We start from the raw sequence: 18512 nt of genomic DNA, 5'->3' as shown, positions 1-18512 counted from the left end.
GTATGCAAGCTCTTCTTGATCTAGAATTATAAACAATGACCCCAAGGTATGTGTCACTATTGAAAAGGAGGGTGATCTCTCCTTGGGATGTCCCCAGAACACAGATTCCAGGCCTTCAGGTAAACCAACTGAGCAGTACTTCACAAAGCAGGGTGGCATCCTGTTCAGGATGGGCATATGCACAGGAGCTGTTTTGGGATGCGACTGTGTCTGTGTTTGTTGTTTAGTATTTCTGTTTCCAAAGTTAGTTTTATGATGTCCATTAAAACTCCAGCTTAGTCTTGACATTCTATTTAATGCAGAATAGCTCAAGTTATTCCATAAATGTTAGCTGTAGGCAAGGTCTCTAATATTAACTGTGCCAGGCATTTTTTTCCTGAGTGGCCATCACTGTTTTTTCCATATGCTGTCTAGTTTTGCTGAATGTCCTTCACAGAGCCAGCACTGGGAAGTCCACAAGTGTTAAGGATAAATTAATTTTTGTGTCTATAAGAGTGAACTGACAGAGAGCTAGAAGCCTGCAGGGGTGGATTCAGAGTCTGTATAGTGCTGGAAAGTCAGAAAAACATGGGGCATTTTGACTATTAGGTGTTTTGATGCATGGATTGCAGTAAGTATTTCTGCTGCAAGATTGCTGACGGGTGGTTTCTTTCCTTCTCTTGTTTTTTGTTATCTTTTATGGTACCATAGAAGGCTCTGAGTTGGAAGGGACCCACAGGGATCACTGAGTCCAACTCCTAGCCCGCACAGGACACCCCAAGAGTCACATCATGTGCCCAAGTGCGTTGCTCAAACACTTCTTGAACTCGGACAGGTTTTGTGCTGTGACTGCTTCCCTTGGGAGCGTGTTCCAGTGCCCAATCACCCTCTGGGTGAAAAACCTTTTCCTAATATCCAACCTAACCCTCCCCTGACTCAGCTTCATGCCATTCTCTCGGGTTCTCTAGCTGGTCTCCAGAGGGAAGAAATCAATGCCTTCCTTTCTGCTTTCCTTCAGGAGGAAGCTGCTGACTGCAGTGAGGTCTCCTCTAGGCTGAGCAAGCCAAGTGACCTCAGCTGCTCCTCATATGAATTCCCCTCTAGATCCTTCACCTTCTTCACAGCTCTCCTTTGGATGGCATCTAGTAGCTTTATGATCATTATACTGTGGCATTCAAAATTGCACATCTCTGAAGAGCAGTGTCAGTGTCTGACAAAAGGCTGGTTGTCTTCAAAATTTTTGTGCTCTCCCCAGACTTGCAAGAAGTATCCACCCTTTCTTTAGCTGTTTTTCTTACTTATGATGAGCATTTTGCTTATTCACTGTGGAATATCAATACTACTCTTTTCCGTAGGATTGTTCTATGCAGAATGATTACGTTAAAAAATAATGCTGTTTGTTTCAACCTTCAACATCCTGTCTGTGCCGTCAGTTAACTTGGTTGTTTCCTTTAGCATTCACACATCTCTGTTGCCCTCTCTTCCTCCATTTGACTGCTGACTTCCTAGCAGTTCCATTCGTTCCTCTGGATGTATAATAAACATTGATAGGATAACAAATTATCTTTGTTTTTTATACTGCTGCTTCATCTTCCTTCCAGCAGGAAGTTTAGGGTTTTCCCCAACTCTGAGCTTATTTTCTTGTATCTGTTATCTCCTTTATAAGAGTGGGATATAGCCACTCATCCTTGTTTTGACTCAGTTTCTGTTGTATTATCATCTTGACTCATGGTGCTCTTTTTTTGTGTCCTTTCTAGCCCCCTGATTTATCCAAATGCCAGGAAAGTATGAGGTGCCATAGCCAGATCATGCTAATAGCTGAAAAGAGGACTGTGATCTTTTCTTATTTTTTACCCTTAATTGAGTTTTATTCAACATTCACAGCACTTTTGATAAACTTTCTCTTTTTTGTTTCAGCTTGTTTTCAACCAGCCTCTAATGAAGTTATTCAGTTCTCAGTTTCATGGGACTCCTTTGGAATGTGCTTAGTTTAAACATTAAAAAGCACCACCCCTTTACCTTCTCCCCCTCCCCCAAACAAAAAAAAAAAAAATTACTCCATTCTTTCTACCTGTAATGTTGTTCATTGCTTTATTTTGTTATTTCACAGTGTCAATGTCTTTTTTCCTTTCTTATGCCCTCCAAACTTGTTATGCTGAGAAGTTTGATTTTTAACTTACAGCTCTTTAAGAACAGTAGGACCACTGGCGGAAATGAAGGTTTTACATTTTGCCCATTACTTCCTTTCTACCTTGCAGGTTATTTATGTGAGACTACCCTGAAAGGTGAGAAAATAAAACTATATTTAACTGGATTTTAAGGGGTTTTTTTTCTACTTGCTTCAGTTTAGAAACATCTGGACTCAAGCCAAAGAACTATATTTAACTGGATTTTAAGGTTTTTTTTTTTCTACTTGCTTCAGTTTAGAAACATCTGGACTCAAGCCAAATGATGAGAAACAACCCCAAGTGAAGTGGGCAAGATCTGACAAACTGTGAAAAGTTTAAGTAGATTAAGTTATAGTTTGTATTCAGAGTAGCATTTTGGTTTTTTTCTGTACTAGATACCTTCCATGGTCTTTAAATTGCATATGTTAAGTAGGTACTCAGTATGGTTGAAAAATCATGCTTTTTTTGGTGTAGCCTTGGATCTTTAACTGCTGGATTGCTAATGGTGGGCGACTTGTGGTGGTGCATTTTGGTTTAGTCCAGGTTTTTTATGATTTTATTTTAAATTAGTTTATTTCTTTATTTATTTATTTGAATTGTCTTTTGAGTGCTTGAGTTTGATACTTTCCTGGTCTCTAGTTTAAAGAGCTCAGATATTAATGTCTTTAGTGAACAAACATCTTTATCTGACTGGCTGTTATACATGAGTTAATTAAATTGCCACAAAGTTCGAGATAGAAACTTCAGTAATCAAAACTAAGTTTTTTGTTGTCTTACGAATTACAGACGTAACTAGGAGTTTCTTAGTAAAGGGAGAATGGTCTTCCAAGAAGTGGGGGAGTTCATGTCAAAGAAGTACCTAAATTTTTCTAATATGTTTCAATATGTGCTTTACAAGCAAGACCAGGCAGCCTTCTTGCTTATATTCTGAGTACACCCAGTCTATTTTGTTTTTTTCCACATTTTCTTTTGAAGTACTCTTTAAAGCCTTCTTTGCTCTCTAGTTTTGAAGAGTGCTCTATTTGAAACTGGTCTGGCCTGTCAAACATAATGAAACCTCAACCATATAAAATGCTTCCCTGTAAGAGGAACAAGATGATTGTGGATAGAGAAAATACTTGGAATGAAGTTGTGAAGAAAGGTTATGGGTGTGCTAGGAATGAGATAGGTGGTAACCACACAAATATTAGTTGTCTTTCCTGGACAGCTTTACCGGTGATAAAAACTCCTGTTCTGTACGTTTGACGCCCATAATCCTAAAATCTTCTCCAATTCTAGGTCTCCACATATTTTGGAGAGGAAGGGTGGTGTAGTTAAACCTGAAGATTACAAAGCTCATTTTAACATTATTATTTCACTCCTGGTCCAATGTTGCTTTACGAATCAGCAGACTTAGGGTTCAGCATCAAATAAATGTTCCTGTTTGGAAGCTGATGGACTGCTCTGAACCATGAAAGGGGGATCAGGTGTTCCTGCAGTGTTGGTGGCTGCTGCAGAGGGGTAGCATCCCCCACCTAGGTTGCCGGCTTTTTGAGACTTGCGGTTTTTCCATCCCTTACTAGAGTAAAGCTCATAGCTTCTGTACAGCTTCATCTTCCATTTGTGTCAAAACATCCACAGATTTTATTGACATGGGTCTGCTGGGCCTTTGACTCCTGTCCGGTTCAGGGGTGAATAGCCCTGAATGCCTAAGAAGGAAAAAGGCAACATGAAAGCCTTTTTATGTACACAAAGTGTACATCCAGCCCCTGGCTTCTCTGCCCTGTTTTCATTTCTTGTAGAGATGGTAGAGCATGTTTACAGCTCCTTAGACTCGGCTGTTCAGTCATGCAGTTTAACTCCAAAAATAACTCTCTTGGGGGATATTAATCCAGCGTTGGATTATCTTTCTAAAATCGTTAATCAGACTTGGTCCCCGAGGGACCTTCCAGCTGAACTTGCCACTTAGTTTCTGTTTGCTGGGGCGGCAGGAGCGAAGCGGAGGAAGCTGATGAGTTTTGACAAGAAGTGGTTCCTTACATAAGGTGCCAAGCAGAGGGAGCTGTGCCTCTCCTCCTGCTGTGGGCCTGGCCAGGGCTCAGCTCCCTGCCAGCACCCACCTCATCCTGCTTGGCCCTGTTGCCCTCACTGCCCTGCTTTCCCATCACCTTCAAGAAATGCCATGCAAATACCTGCTCATGTCAGGGGTGGCAGGATCTGTGCCAGCTCCAGGTGCTGTACGTGCTGCCTTTTGTCCAGGCAGGAGAAACACATGCTTTGTTTTATTAAATTCTCAAGTGCACGTGGCATTCCTTCGGTCACTTTCTAATCATTAATTTTCTTACTCGAGCTCCTCGTGAAATGAGCTGGCCTGCTCTTTGAGTATTACCTCTCTTCTGTAAAAGAAGAAATAAGGTGTTCTAGGCTGCTGTTTACATTTGCGAGTAGAGCTGCAAGTCATATAGTTCCTATTAGCCTTGCATTTTTCTTCTGTCTGTGGTGTAAGAATAGAATTTATTTCCTGAGAGATGTACTCTGATAACTTTAAGTTATTTCAAGTACTTTGAGGTCTTTGTATGGAAAGTGCCAGTGAAATTGCAAAACAAGTTTGAAAAAAAAAGAGTTCCACTGGGAACTAATTTCATACACGAATAAAATCCTGTTTTCCACATGCAGTGCATAGGTAGGAGAAAATTCAATATGTTTTACTGACATTTGTGCTGAATGCATCCTTCAGAGCCAGGCAGGTAAATCGAGAGCTTGCATATCTGTGCTGATGCATTTTTACAATAAATTTAACATACTTTGATTTCCAACTTGGATGTTTATTACTCTGACTTAGTAGGCCACAGGAATTCCTTCGTAGTATGGTTGAAATGCATAAATGTACTGCATGTGGTAATAGCAATAAATTGCAAAATTGACACTTTAATGGGATAATCTGTCATAGTTCTGCAAAATCATGTTGATGGAAGAAAGTATGTTCAAGTGGTAGACATGCTTTGGTTGTGGTTTTTTCCCCCCTCAAATTATAAAATAGTGTGCTGTGGAGCATGCAAGTTGCTTAAACATTCCCCAGGTTATATCTCCTTGCATGCATTAGGAAAAACTATGGGAATTTGCCTTCCTTTTCCTCTGACTCCCTCCTTCCCTTCATACACTCATGCCTGCACGTGTGTCCTGCTTGCTTTCAGATTCTGCCTTGAAAATAAAGGTTGTAAAAATTAGTTGGAAAGTTGCTCTTACATGTCAGTGCTTCTGAGATCCCACTGGGAGAGAAAAAGGAATTGTACTTGAGAAAACTCCGTAACTAGACCCTTCAGTGACATCCCTATCCTTTTCACTGTTTGACTGCTGCTGGCATAACAAAAAGCAGCTGAAAACAGTTCTAGCTCTTCATGCACATAATGAAAATTGCTTACTAAATTAGAACCATTTCAAACCAGGATTTGTGCCTTCCTTATTTTGCTGGGCAGTGTCTAGCACACTGCGTACCATGGAAATAAATAGTAGGAAATTTTGAACTGTCAGCACTGTAGGGTGTAGCATTTTCTTTACAGTCCTACTTTTGGGATGACAACTGAACATCAATTTTGGCCTTAAAAAAACCCCCAAAAAGAGTATTTGTTTCTGACCTTGTCATATATGTAGAACAAAACTAAATTATCTTTTGCATGTTGCTGGATTCATAAGAATATAAATTAGGAAAGAAGAAGTCAGCACATTTGACTAGGATGGCCACTGAGAAACAGAAACAAAGTGATGATTTCATATGCTTTTCAGCATTCAGACCACATCGTTATCTTTGAGTTGGTCTTCTGGTGGGAGAAGTGGGACTACATCCATTTGTGTTAGTTAAAGATCTGTCACTTTGCTTTGTGTTTTGTGACTGTATAAGCATACGTATAGTAATAATTATAATTATGTAGGAGATCTATGCTAGCCTACATTAAAACTAGTCACAATGAAATTGTCTGCTGAATGCTGTGGCAGACTTCTTTTGCACCTTCCTTTGGAATGTAAGTGCTTATTTTCCATAGCTGAATTTTATTAACTTACCATCAGCTTTCTTTGACTCTGCTTTCTTAAACCTTTCTTCCTGTGTGAGTCAAGACAGCCCATATTTTGCTGCAGCAAAATTGGGGTTAATGCCCTCATATGCATGGGAAAATGGAAGTTTTCTGCAAATTTATTGCTGTGTAATGTTGTTTTACTTTTGTACTTACAGCCAGTGATCATGAATCAGTGTTTTTTCTCCAGCATTTATTGTCAGCTTTGGAGGGTAGGTATTGGGCCACAAGTTACTTCTTAGTAAAAAAAAAAAAAAGTGTTTGATGATTTTTTTTCATTAAAAGTGTAGGGGAAAAGTGATGGGGAAAAAGAAAACTTTTGAAAACAAAGGCTTACTCAGCTGAAGCTATCCTCAGTCAAGTTTGTCTGGCAGGAGCTGATGCTCTTTTTGTGTTGTGGCCAGCAGATTCAGGCTCTGGCTGAGGCTTCCAGCATCCCTCCTGCCAGGGATGGGGTGCCAAGCCCGGGAATGCAGGGAGTAGCCTGGGTGAGTCAGCCCCACCTTAAGCGCTGCAAACAGCTTAATACCAAAACACCGGCAGGCTGAGAGTACCAAGGACTGCGCTGCTGAGGAGGTGGGAAACACCGTCACTGCGAGTGTAGGAGCAGAAGGTGCCAAGGTCTCAGTTTCAGTTGACTGTCGAGGTGGATTAACAGCTCATTGCTGCCAAGAAACCTCGCTTCTCCTCCCCTCTCCTGTGTTGTATCACCTCTGAGTAGCTGTTTGACTCAAACATGGTCAAAAACAGATGACCAAAAGTGCTTTTTCGTTTTTTGTTTTTTTTCTCTTTTGCTGGTTGACTGAGCCAGTGCACTGCACAGCAAGGGGACCAGTGGTTGGAGATGCAAATGGTGGGTGTTTGATGTTTTGGGGAGAAATTGCAAGAACTTTGCATCTGCTAAGGCTCTACAGAGTAGAAGACAGCTAAAAGTAAATGTCTGATTTTCTCAATGACCAGCAAGCCAGCTGCATGCTTTAATTGTGTTTATTCCCTTTCCTGTAACATCTACCAAATGTAGACAATATCACAGTGTTTCTTAATCACATTGTTTAGTCTTTCAAGGCACTTCCTGCAATCCAGTTTTATTTATAGACCGTCCATTGTCTCATTTACTGCCTTGTGCTTTGCTTTGTGGTGATGTGCGATCCTGTCGGCGTCAGAACTGCCATTGTTGGAAATAAATTGCTGGAGTGTTAAAGTTCATAAATTGCTTTTATATTATGTGTTGAGAGCCTTATGTAGAATGTAGCAGGGCTTGCAGAGTCAAGGACTAAGCCTTTTCAGAGCAGACCAGAGGCACACATGAAAGAAGGAAAAATGGAGACATCCACAAGGCTGGATGATCTCCCACTTATAAAAGTAGTCTGAGACAAAGGTACAACGTTTCCCAATAAAGGGATGATTTCACAATTTTGTTCAGACCAATCTGAGCTCCATCTTCTGCTGCAGTTGAAGAAAGGTCATTAGACCAGGTTAGTTTAAGCAGCAACTGAAGGTGGTCAAAGCCTTTTTTAACCTGTACCCGTTTCTGTCTTTGGATATCTGGTATATTCAGCCAGTTCCTGTCTTGCCTTAGATCTTTGAAAGGATGTATGTGCAAACATGTCTCCATGCTTTCACCACTTCCTTCTCTTTTTCTGTAAGAAGAAGTGGGACTGCACTGCTGGGGATTTCTACAGCTTCTCTTGTTCTGTGGTACGTGATGGCGCTTTGCTGGGTCTCAGCAGAGCATGCAGGAAAACACCATGGTGGTTGTGAAGGGCTTGGCAAAGCCAGCAGGAACCTCCCCATCTGCAGAAGGGGTTGCTGTGTCTGAGAACTGCAGAACTTTGCTGCTAGAGAGGGTGTCCTGTCACCACCGAGCTGAGAGGGGTGCAGAAGCTTTGTTTGCAAGCCCGGAGAGGCACTAAACTCTTGATAAATATCTGTTGTTTTTGTTGGAAGGTTATAAAATTTGATGAGTCAGAAGAGACAGAACTTCAATTCTGCAAAACCTGAGGATTTGGTTCTTCCCCTTTCCTCTTTCCCTGAAATTCACTGCTCACACTATTTGACATGAGATCCTGTTGGTATTCATATTCTTGCAGAATTATGACGTTATGTAGGTGATTATGTCACTGTTGAATGTATATTACATCCTTGTGTATTCACGTGTCTGAGATTTACCATAAAGAAGTATTTATATGTGGGTATCTCTGGATCCATGAGGTGAGGATGTGTGTGTGCGTGTGTGTATGTATATGTGGAAACTGCTGTGTGTTCTGCCTTCTTCCTGACATACTGGTTGCTATAGTGCAGTGATCTATTTGTGAACACCCAGAAGATCATTGCTATAGTTAAAAGAAACCGTGTTTCCTGGCCATAACTTCCTGGGCAATCTCTTCTCCTGAAGCACCAGCATTAACCGAATTGGTTACGTTCCCTGGGACTCCAGGAGTGACACTGTAACAGAAGCTTTCTCTAGTTTGTCGCTTTTCCCCCACCAGCATATTTAATAATATTTAAAAATAGTTTTTCTATTTAAATCTAATGCATGCCTATTATTCACCGTACATTTCAGTGCTTCAGCCATCTTTCTAACAGGCTGTCGAGCTGTGCAGCGTGCCGTGGCGTTGTGTCCTGTGCTTGCTCCTGTAATATGTGCCATTCTCCTGCTCCTGCACATACATACACACAATACATTTCCATCCACCTGCCCAGCCAGGGGAAATGTAGGAGCCTGAAGAGGCAGTGCTGGAGTTCTGCCTGAACTGCTGTAATATTATTCTTTCTTTTTTTTTTCTCTCCCTGCAGGTGTGAATGAGAGAGGCTGTCTGCAGTGTTTAGTGTCCAGTTGTGCTGGCTCCGAGGAACAGCAGCGTCGCAATGCCCCCTCCTGCTGATATAGTGAAGGTGGCGATCGAATGGCCAGGTGCCTTCCCCAAGTTAATGGAAATAGATCAAGTAAGTGTCTGTGTACCTGTGCTCAGCCGGCCCTGCTCATGAATAAGTTCTTCTCTGCATGCCTTCCTCTGCATTTATATTTACTTCAACGCGTGTGCATTTTTCTATGAATGTACGTGGGGTAGAAGGTGTTTTTATAAAGGGTGTAACCCTCTTCCTCTCTTACTGCTTAAGGTTTTTGATATGTTTAGCTGGTTTCTTAATTTGCTTTTTCTTTCTGAACAGCTGTTTGAATAAGACATTTACTGCTTGTGTGACCCACTTAACACTTTTGTGCCTTAGTTTCTTCAGCTGTTAAACTGTGGTAGTGTTTTACCTCTGGGTGGAAAGTCTTCAAATTTCTTGTCAGTGCTTTGCATTTGGAGTAGAATCATACTGAATGGCTGCAGCAAGTGCAGATTTTGGAACTTAAGTAGTGGTGCACTGTGAGAAGGACCTTTGTTGTTCTGTTCAGGAATCTCAGGGAATCTCAGGAAAAACAGAATCTTGTTCTGTTTATCCGGTTAGTTCTAAAGCAATGGCCCTGTGGACGGACTGGAGGCAGTGTACAGAAGCTAACAAATTCAAAATTGTGAATAAAAAACTCTTTTCAGGGAATTGTGGTGGGGGGAACAAACAAAAACAAGTTATACATGGGCCGTATTTTATATTCTGGACTTCTCTGAGATTGTTTTTGTGGCCCATGTATTAATATTAAAAGCAACCTCTTTAATATTTAACAGCTTACCCTTAACATTTTGAAATACTGCAGCATGTTACCTGGTTAGAATTATTATTATTTCTGTAAATAGTATTCAGAGTGAAGAAAAGCATTTTATAATGTGCTTTAGACCCTGGTGTGTCTGGGGACTCAGTACATTATAAAGGTCTATTGGAGAGGAGAGCATTTGAATTCACACTGAAAATGTATTACTGAAATGGGTTAGTAATTTCTTCATGCAGTGCAATGAGCTTCACTTGTAGTTAACCCTTCTGTGGCACATGCCTGGGAAATTCCTGTGTGAAATTTGAAGTAACCTGGTACTAGAGGGTGGCTGGAATCACAGCAGTATGATTTTTAATCATTCTGAAAGCCCCCTTAGAGGAAAAGGAAGTTCCCAAGTGAAACCAAACTTTGTAGGTTGATTTTTTTTGACCTGCCATGGTTTTCCATTTTCATTTGCTGAAATTTTTCAGTAAGCATAGAAATTGCCTCTTTTGCCTTCTGGAGTGAAGAATGTTTTACTTTTTTCTTCTTATATAGCAAATGGTAGACACTGCACACTGAGTTCAGGGGAAGATGCATGTTAGTCGTGATGAACAAAGTACAATGGGGACAAAACTGAAAAAAAATATTATGAAGTCTCCTTTCAAACAGCAGCAAAATAATATGGAAATTATTTGGTTTTGTTTACAAAAAGCTTAAAGTAACTCTCAAAAAACCCTCATACCTTATCTGTAATATTAGCTTACTTTCCTAGTACCTTGTTTTTAATTATATAATGTAAGATTTGAAAGAGACAAGAAAGATCAATGCTGAAATATATTGGGTAAAACTCCTCAAACACAGCCTGCCAAGTTATCTGCAAGCTTCCTCGAGCCACTTTATGGGTAGGAGGAGGAAGGAGAGGGAAAGTAAGGCCAAAATGGAGAAGACTTTAATAGCAGCCTGCTCCCCATGCAGAGAGAAATGGAAATGAGGGAATGAAGTTTGAGTGTCATCCCTCCTCTTTCTGACATGGAAAGATGGGAAAGAAGCATCCCTTCCTTCTACCTATGCACACAAACATGCATATTTACCTTTTTCAAGTTTGGGAGCAATGTGGGAATGAACCTTGAAAATATATAGGGTGATACTTCAGAACACACAGATCTGCCTTTGATTCACTTAGTGCTAACTTTTCCTCAATCTGTTTCCTTCAAAGCAGCTATTCAGTAGAAGAGCTGTAGTGGAGGAGATGATTCATCCCTCAGATGGCTATAGCTGTCGGAGATGATAAAGGGGAGGAAGACAGAAAAGAGAAACGACTTACCCACTGACCAGACACTGCAGCCAGTGCCTGTGTCCCAGGTGGATCTGCTCATTCAGTCACCATTTGACATATATTCAGAAAATCCTAAAAACTTTCCCATACTGGTTTTGTCTCTCTCTCTTTCTTACCGTCAAGAAAAACAGTATTCAAATGATCAGCACTATAATATTACTTAAAAAAAACCCCAACAGAACCCCATCCCTGTAGCGTGACACTAATGTTTTATCTTTCAGAGTACTGAGGCTGTTCCAAAAACTGAAGTACAAATACTATATAAGAAATCAAAGGAAAATCTTGAGGTTTTTTAAGGTTGCTTATTGCATATACTTGGAAACACTTATTTATATTCAGTTGAACATTATTCCAATTTACTTGCTGTGTGTATGCGTGTTTTGCTTAGCAATGGAGAGAGTAAAATATTTTCGAAGTGAAGAAATGTCACTGTGAAACCAGAACCATTGATGGTGGTGTACTGGCAGGTGTTGGCCTTAAAAGAGCTCATGAGTAGTTTTTCCACCAAATGTTATAAAATTTTACACTGCCCTGTATGACTTCTGACAGCTTGGACTTCAGGAGGCACAGAGCTTTTTCAAGTTGAGGTTTCTCCTCTGCATTTCTATAGGTTTGTTAACCTGGATTCACCAATGGTGGTTTTAAATTTAATCCTGCAAAATTAGTCTCAGAGAGTATGTGCCAGAAAAATTGATATATAATTAAGTTCCTTTTGGAATTAGCCTCTATGCCTGCTTCCAATGAATGTAAAGAAAATTTTCTGCTCATTCATTGACATGTACTATTTGATGTCAGGTTTCACAAGTGCTTTTTTTTTGGAAAGTTGCTTTAAACAAGGAGGGCACAACTGTCTCTTATTTACTGCCCTCTCTCTCTTACCATGTGGGAATTAATTAAGTTGCAGTAAACCTCGCAGGTGGCTGATACCTTTATTGTGTTGTTCTTGAGAGATGGACTTGACTGAATTCAGTTACTCTCTTCCAGAATACCTGTGGTTTATTTGGGTTTCCCCCCCAGTTCCATAATTTTCCTCAATTATAAATTAGAAAAATAGCATCCAGACTCTTCCTTCCTCCATAAATCTGTACTAGCAATATTAAAACTCTGCCCAAAATTAATTTTTAATATGAAGACTTGATTGTGGCTTCAGAACTGTGTAGAGTGTTGATCTTTCATGCCTTAGTCTTTCTGTCATATAAGGGGAGAAATGGAAATGAGTTGGTGTCTGAATTTGCATTGGGATCTTTTTGTGGACTTTTTAGCAATGCAGTCTGGGGAAGAAATGAATGGTAGATGCTGACTGTCTGTTATCTTTTTCTTCACTCTTCTGGCTGATTATTCTAGAAGATGTTAATAATAGGACTGCACAGGGTCTGTACAGGTGAACGAGGATGCTGGCTAGTCTATCCTGTCTTCTCTTTGATTATCCCAGAAATAGCTATTTCATAAGAGGGTGTTATTTCTTGTGTTCAGTGAAAGCCTGCATGCTTTAATTTGTGCCCATTATGTATAATTCTTAGCTGTTGGGGTTTTTTTACAGCACAAATTATTTTAGGTAAGCCAATGCTCGTTTTAGGTTACCTGGATACTTTGTGGATTTGCAGTCACACTGTTCCTGCTGCAGGAGAAGCAGCTTCCATGAGAGGCACAAGATGGATATTTGGGGACAACATCTATTTTGGCTTATTCCATTCAAATCCACTCGTGTGTCTTAACGCAAGTTGTACTAAAACCAGATTTCTCTAAGCTTGGGAATGAACTTCCTCAGCCTTGGAGGTAAACAAGGCTTTCCTATAGACAGGAACAGTTTATAATTAAACTTGGTCATACAGTCTCTTCCTCCATGTTTGCTTTTACCTATGAGATCATCAAACATGGATTAAATTAGCAGATGTGAATCTTTACATAAGCAAAAAAAAAAAAAAAGAATGGGGGGGGATGAAGGAGGAAAGCTGTGTTTTCTTTTCAAAGCACAGATCTCATATGGTGAGCAAAATTTACAGGAGCATTTTCATATGACAATTTCATGTTAATAGAAATGCAGCCATGGATGAGCCATGGGCTGCTTTACATTTATGTTCTCTCTAAAGTTTAGATTTACTTAGCAAGTTTATCTTTTAAGAGTCTCTTTCAAGTTGTCTCTTCTCTTCTGCCAATGTCATTTTAATTGTGGTTGTTTTTTTGTCTTTTTCATAGAAGTCATTGTACTTCACTGCATATTAAAAGGTCAACAGTAAGATTTTGGTTTTTTTAAAAGGAGCTTTCTAACCTAAATCTGGTTTCAGACCTAAATATGGACCCTTGGGGATTGTTAATTGATTCGGTGCAGTATTTCTCAAACTGTGGGGAAAAATGAAGTTCAAAAGGGATTGTGAAACGCTTAATTAGAGAAAAGAAAGTTGCACATCGCTCCTGCCATGTGTGTAGACTAAGAATAGGTAAAGTTTCTGCAAGTACTGTCACTAGTAATAGCAGTATACTGAGACAATCCTGGCATCACGAGTCTAAATGTATGCAATATTAGTGAGCACCAGCATTGTTCATGCAGTGATCAAGAAAGGGATATTGATGTCTCACTGTACTGTGAAGTGTCACTCTGTGCTTCATTCTGGCTCCGTACTCTGACTTGAGGTGTTTAGTTCTTAAGGGAATGAAGGAAGAGAGAGGCTCTTGCCTCCTTCCCACAAACCTGCAAATTTATATGAACTCTTACCCAGAAAGTGTAATGGTATTGCAGTAGCTGGAACCAGTGAAGACTTTTGGTATGAATATTGCTAAGATTTCCAATGTTATTGCACATCCTGAGTTTATAGTAAAGGGAAATGTCAGTGCCTTTAGCAGCTGACAAGACTGCAGTTTCTTTAAGATAGAGGACTATGAAGCAGCTCATGGGGAGAGGAAAAAAAAAAACTAAAAAAACCCCACTGACTAATAAAAATGTTCCCTGCCTGGATTTGCAGCAGGAAAGGAGCAGCAGCTCCTTTCTCTCAGATAGGAGAAGGAGCCAGTGCTCAAGTCCAGCCACTGCAGCTGTATCCCACCCATTCTGAAGGAGGATGTCAGTTGCTGCTGATGGAAGACTTGCCCAAAGATGGATGAACCAAAAGGTAGCTACCTTTTCAAAAAGAATTCAAAACCACTTTGTTGTCTTAAGCCAGTTTGTTAAAGGTAGGGCTTGCTTAAAATCAGTATTTAGGTGCCAAACAGATGCATTTGGAGTTTTATTGCTCCTTGTCGTACCTGTCATATTTCAGCTTCACAAAATTGAATATGAAGCTGTTCATAAAGCAGGTGCTGACTGGCATATAAACATAGTGAAAATATTATTAATAGAGCTGCTAAAGAAATACTATCTATTATTTTTATGTGATTTTTTCCATTTCCTTTGTTAGACTAATGAAAGGTCTCAATTTTTTTACTTCGATTTATTTTGTAAAAGCTGTTCAGCAGCAAGAATAATCTTGGAAACAATAATACAAATTTTTTAGTGCACTGGATATAATTCAATGCACTGACACACTTGTATACATAGACAGTGCTTCGTTAACATAATGAACCAATTGTTAAATACAATGGAGTTTGAAAAATATGATTCCTTTTCTTACAGAACTGCAGCATTGGAGTAGTCATCATTAGAGCCTCAGTTCTTTGATGTGGTGGCAGCCAGCCAGCAGGGATAAAACAGGCAATGTTATTGTCACATGTTACATTTTATTAGTCTGGCTTGTCCAAAGCCACATTCCCACTGGTTGGCTGGATTCTTTCAAAGCTGCAAACTAGTGTCCTGTGGTGTGTGTGGCTGGGACCTCATCGCTGAAAAATACATAAAAACTCTGTCCTACTGCTTCTGTTTAATACAGAGGCAGCAGCAAGACCTAGTAGATGGAAGAGGTAATAGCTGTGCAGAGGGTTTAGACATTGTAAAAGAAAGGGAGGGGGAGAATAAATAGAAATATTTCGCAAATTGCAGTCTAATGGATGCTATTTATGCTTTCTACTTGGTGCTATCTTCTGGGTTAAGAACCATAAGTTCAATGCAGTAGGATTTTGTTGGTTGGTTAGCTGTTTTTTTTTTTTTTTTGGTTTTTTTTTTTTTTTGTTAAATGGAAGTGCAAGTAGAGCCAGGATACACTTGAGGTCTCTACAGAACTAATATCCTAGTGTTCTTGATCTCCAGCAGAAAGGATATTCAGAGAATAATATTTTAAGAAAGAGATAAAGCACTCTTTTTTATTCTCCCCTTGATTTTTGTGGGTTTGTGGGATTTTTTTTCTTTGAGTTTGGTTTGACTTTTCTCATGTTTGATTTTACTAGCTCCATAATTCTTGCCAGAATCTCCCTGTTGGAGCCTGAATTTTGCTGCCTGCAGCTGATGGCATTTTCAAGATGAAGGCTAAACATGACTTTAAGGTTGTTGCATCCATAAAATTTTTTAACTATCAGCAGGAGTCCCATCTCTTAAGTTAATTCTGCCCTTATTAAAGGGAAATGTGTAACAATGAGATTTCTGAAGTTATGGACTGATGAATTAATTCACATTCTGGCCAGCTGGAGTATCCAGGCACACTTTATGACTCAATTACATTCTAGTTATAGACATACAGATTGTAACCCAAAAGAGACTAATACCAAAAATCCCACAGTATAAATTTTTTTGCTTTCCTGGAGAAACTTCTGCCCTTGTAGGCCAGAAATGTGTCAGTCATGAGCTGGGGGTTTGGAGTTTCTTCATTCAGTCTTCAAAGGCATGCTCTCTAATAGGTTATGTAAAGAGCCACATCTTAAAGCCCTGCTTTGTATTTAAAAGTGTATTTTGGCTGTATTTTAAATATATGTGGCAAGAATGCTGCATGCAAACATGGTGAAGTCCACAAATATGGGTCCCTAGGTGTTTTTTGACTTTTCAGTACTCTTAATTGGGAGTTTTTAGTGTTCCTACTTGAGAAAACAAGGAGTGTTATGGTTTGTTAGGACACTAGAAATGGAGTAAGAAGTATCTGCAAAATTCTGTTTATGGTTCTGTTTTTTTGATTGTGGTTTTTTGTTAACAACATTATATTTTGCTTCTTCCCTTGTTGCACAGTCATGGTAACATCCTAAACACATGATCTGTGGGTCAATGGTTAGATCAGGTGAAATGTAGACTTAGGAGTGAGGATCTTTTTGGGGGTGGGAAGGGAGTAACTGAGGAAGCTGCAGCTGGGGGTGAAGGGAGAGAGGACACGAATACCTGGGCTTCCCAAAGTCTTGTGCAGTCTGTGGAACTCCTAGTGCTAAATTTATACCAAGGTGTTGCCACTGACGTGTTAAAACTACCACCTTAAGAGCTGTGAACTGAGCTAATAAAAGCTCTCTCCCATCAGCAGCAGCTGCACTCGTTGAGGGTTCTGCCTGTTGGCTCTGAAGCGCGAATGTTTCCAGCCCTGGGCTGTGTTGCTGCGCCACACAACTGCGGCACAACTGCGTGGTGTCCGTGGTGCTGGCCTGGCCTTGGCTGGGTTTTATGGTCTCTCTTGCTGTAGCACTGTGGAGTCCCTGTTCTTCAGGCATTCACTCTCTGGGGTGCTCCCCCGGGTTGGAGAAATCCTCCCTTTCATCTTTTACAGATAATAGGTTAACAAGTCTGGTCTCAGCACAATTCCATTGTAATCAGTGGTGTTGATTCCCAGAGTGGTTCAGAGCAGGTTGGGAAGGCTGAAGTCCAAAGCACTCCAGCATCTCCCCCTTTCAAAATACCTTGTCTTTTACACCACAGGAAACCAGTGTTGAATTAGGTAGTCAGGGATCCAGGAGTCCTTGCATCTGGTGTTTGCCACCAGTCCACTGTGGACCCTGGTGCATGAGAGTAACAGGTAAAGCCTCCACTGACTGTGAAATGAGATGTTTTTCTGCTTTTAAATAGCCATAAAAACTACTTTAGTACTGAAAGATTTATTAGTGTCATGATAGCATTAATTGTAAGACAGAATGTTGTATTTACTGACTAGTTCTGTTTTTTGACAGATGCACAGGTCAGCAACTGAATTTTTTTTTTCCTTAATGCTGTTTCGCACTAACAGATGTGCTGCATCTTCTATTTTTTCTCTAATAGGCTTAAAGACAGCAAAATTAAAGGTTTTCTTGTTACTTCTGCAGTTAAAAGGTGACAGACAGGGAGAGGGGAAATCCCAGTCATTGTCCCAGAAAGAGCCCCAAAAAGCAGAACCTAACAAACCAACCTAAGCAAAAAGAAAAAGCAATGGATCTCTGTCAGTCATGTAGAAAGGAAAGATATTCAGACTTGGCCTAAAAAAACCTGTCTACAATTTCCTGGTATTGCATAAAATATATCAGAACTGAACCTGTAACCCAGGTTTCTACCTGGATTTAGGCTTCTGTCCTCTTTACAGTTCACACGTGCAGACACAAACACACACACTTGCTGTTTGATTTGGAAGTACTTTAAACCCAAATGGGAGTACTACTGGTGGTTTGAACAGGACCTAGATCTTGGTCAGCATTGATATATTTTTCATTCTTTGCTTGCTTTTGCTCATCCCATGATTTCTCTGGAACAAAACAGTGGTCTGGACTAACCTGGTTCACAGTCTTGCACGCCTGTGCTTAGTTTTTCTACTGGCTGGTTCCCTGCAAGCTCCCCATAGGGGTAGGCATGAAAGGATGAAACTGGTGAGGAAATTAGAGTGGGAAATCTCAGGCTGTGCTCTGCAAGTTACTTTGGAAGTGCTACTAAATACTGCACGAGTAGCAAGAGCGGGTACTCAAGAACTCAAGTTCAGGATCTGTGTGCATCCCAGCAAACAAAAGGCATGGCTGAGATACGTGCAGGTGAGCTCAGAACTGGTGAACTGCAAGTTGCATGTCATAAGGGCCATGCCTGAATCTTGGACATCTGTGCTAACCAGTCAATGCAGATAGAGCTTTACCAGGTGTGTAAATTCACACTGGCTGTAGTGCTGCCTGCGCTCTGTGTCACTGTCAGGATTCTCCCCTTGTGTGCAGATCAGTAATTCATGAGGCCATAGTGCCCCAGTGTCACTTAACTTCAGCTGTCAATTTAATGCCTGCCCTAGGGAAATACTTTTATTCTAACCAATGTGTTCAGTGGAGATAGTGTGATAAGTTAGCTGAAGGTGTTATCTCCTGTAGGGAGCACAAAGTTTACTTTGATCTCTGTTATTTTGTACATTAATGCAACAGCCTGATCTTCTTAGAGCTTTAAATGAGCAGCTCAGCAAGCGTAAAAGCTCACTTCATTTCTACAAGTCTAGGAGGAGACATAGAGACAAAAAAAAAAAAAAAAAAAAAAAGACATTAGCACAAAAAATTTTTTTTTATGAAGGAAA

General features: G+C 40.2%; 1 protein-coding gene across 6 annotated transcripts in view; it reads left to right on the top strand.

The window, feature by feature from the left end:
* ELMO1 (engulfment and cell motility 1) overlaps window positions 1–18512 on the top strand; it is a 303596-nt gene that overhangs the window by 41093 nt on the left and 243991 nt on the right. For 2 of the 6 annotated variants that reach the window (XM_041466533.1, XM_041466532.1), the window contains exon 3: window positions 8993–9142. In XM_041466533.1, the coding sequence (XP_041322467.1) occupies window positions 9065–9142 (78 nt within the window). In that variant the 5' untranslated portion in view covers window positions 8993–9064. Of the gene's footprint in view, window positions 1–8992; window positions 9147–14178; window positions 14274–18512 lie in introns of those variants that run through there. The other 4 variants (XM_041466536.1, XM_041466535.1, XM_041466537.1 and 1 more) reach the window with 3 other exon arrangements.

Source organism: Pyrgilauda ruficollis, unplaced genomic scaffold (genome assembly GCF_017590135.1).
Source record: "Pyrgilauda ruficollis isolate IOZ18807 unplaced genomic scaffold, ASM1759013v1 scaffold2, whole genome shotgun sequence".
Taxonomy (NCBI): Eukaryota; Metazoa; Chordata; class Aves; order Passeriformes; family Passeridae; genus Pyrgilauda; species Pyrgilauda ruficollis.
Note: the sequence above shows the minus strand (reverse complement) of the source record. Positions and strands in the feature narration are given on the sequence as shown.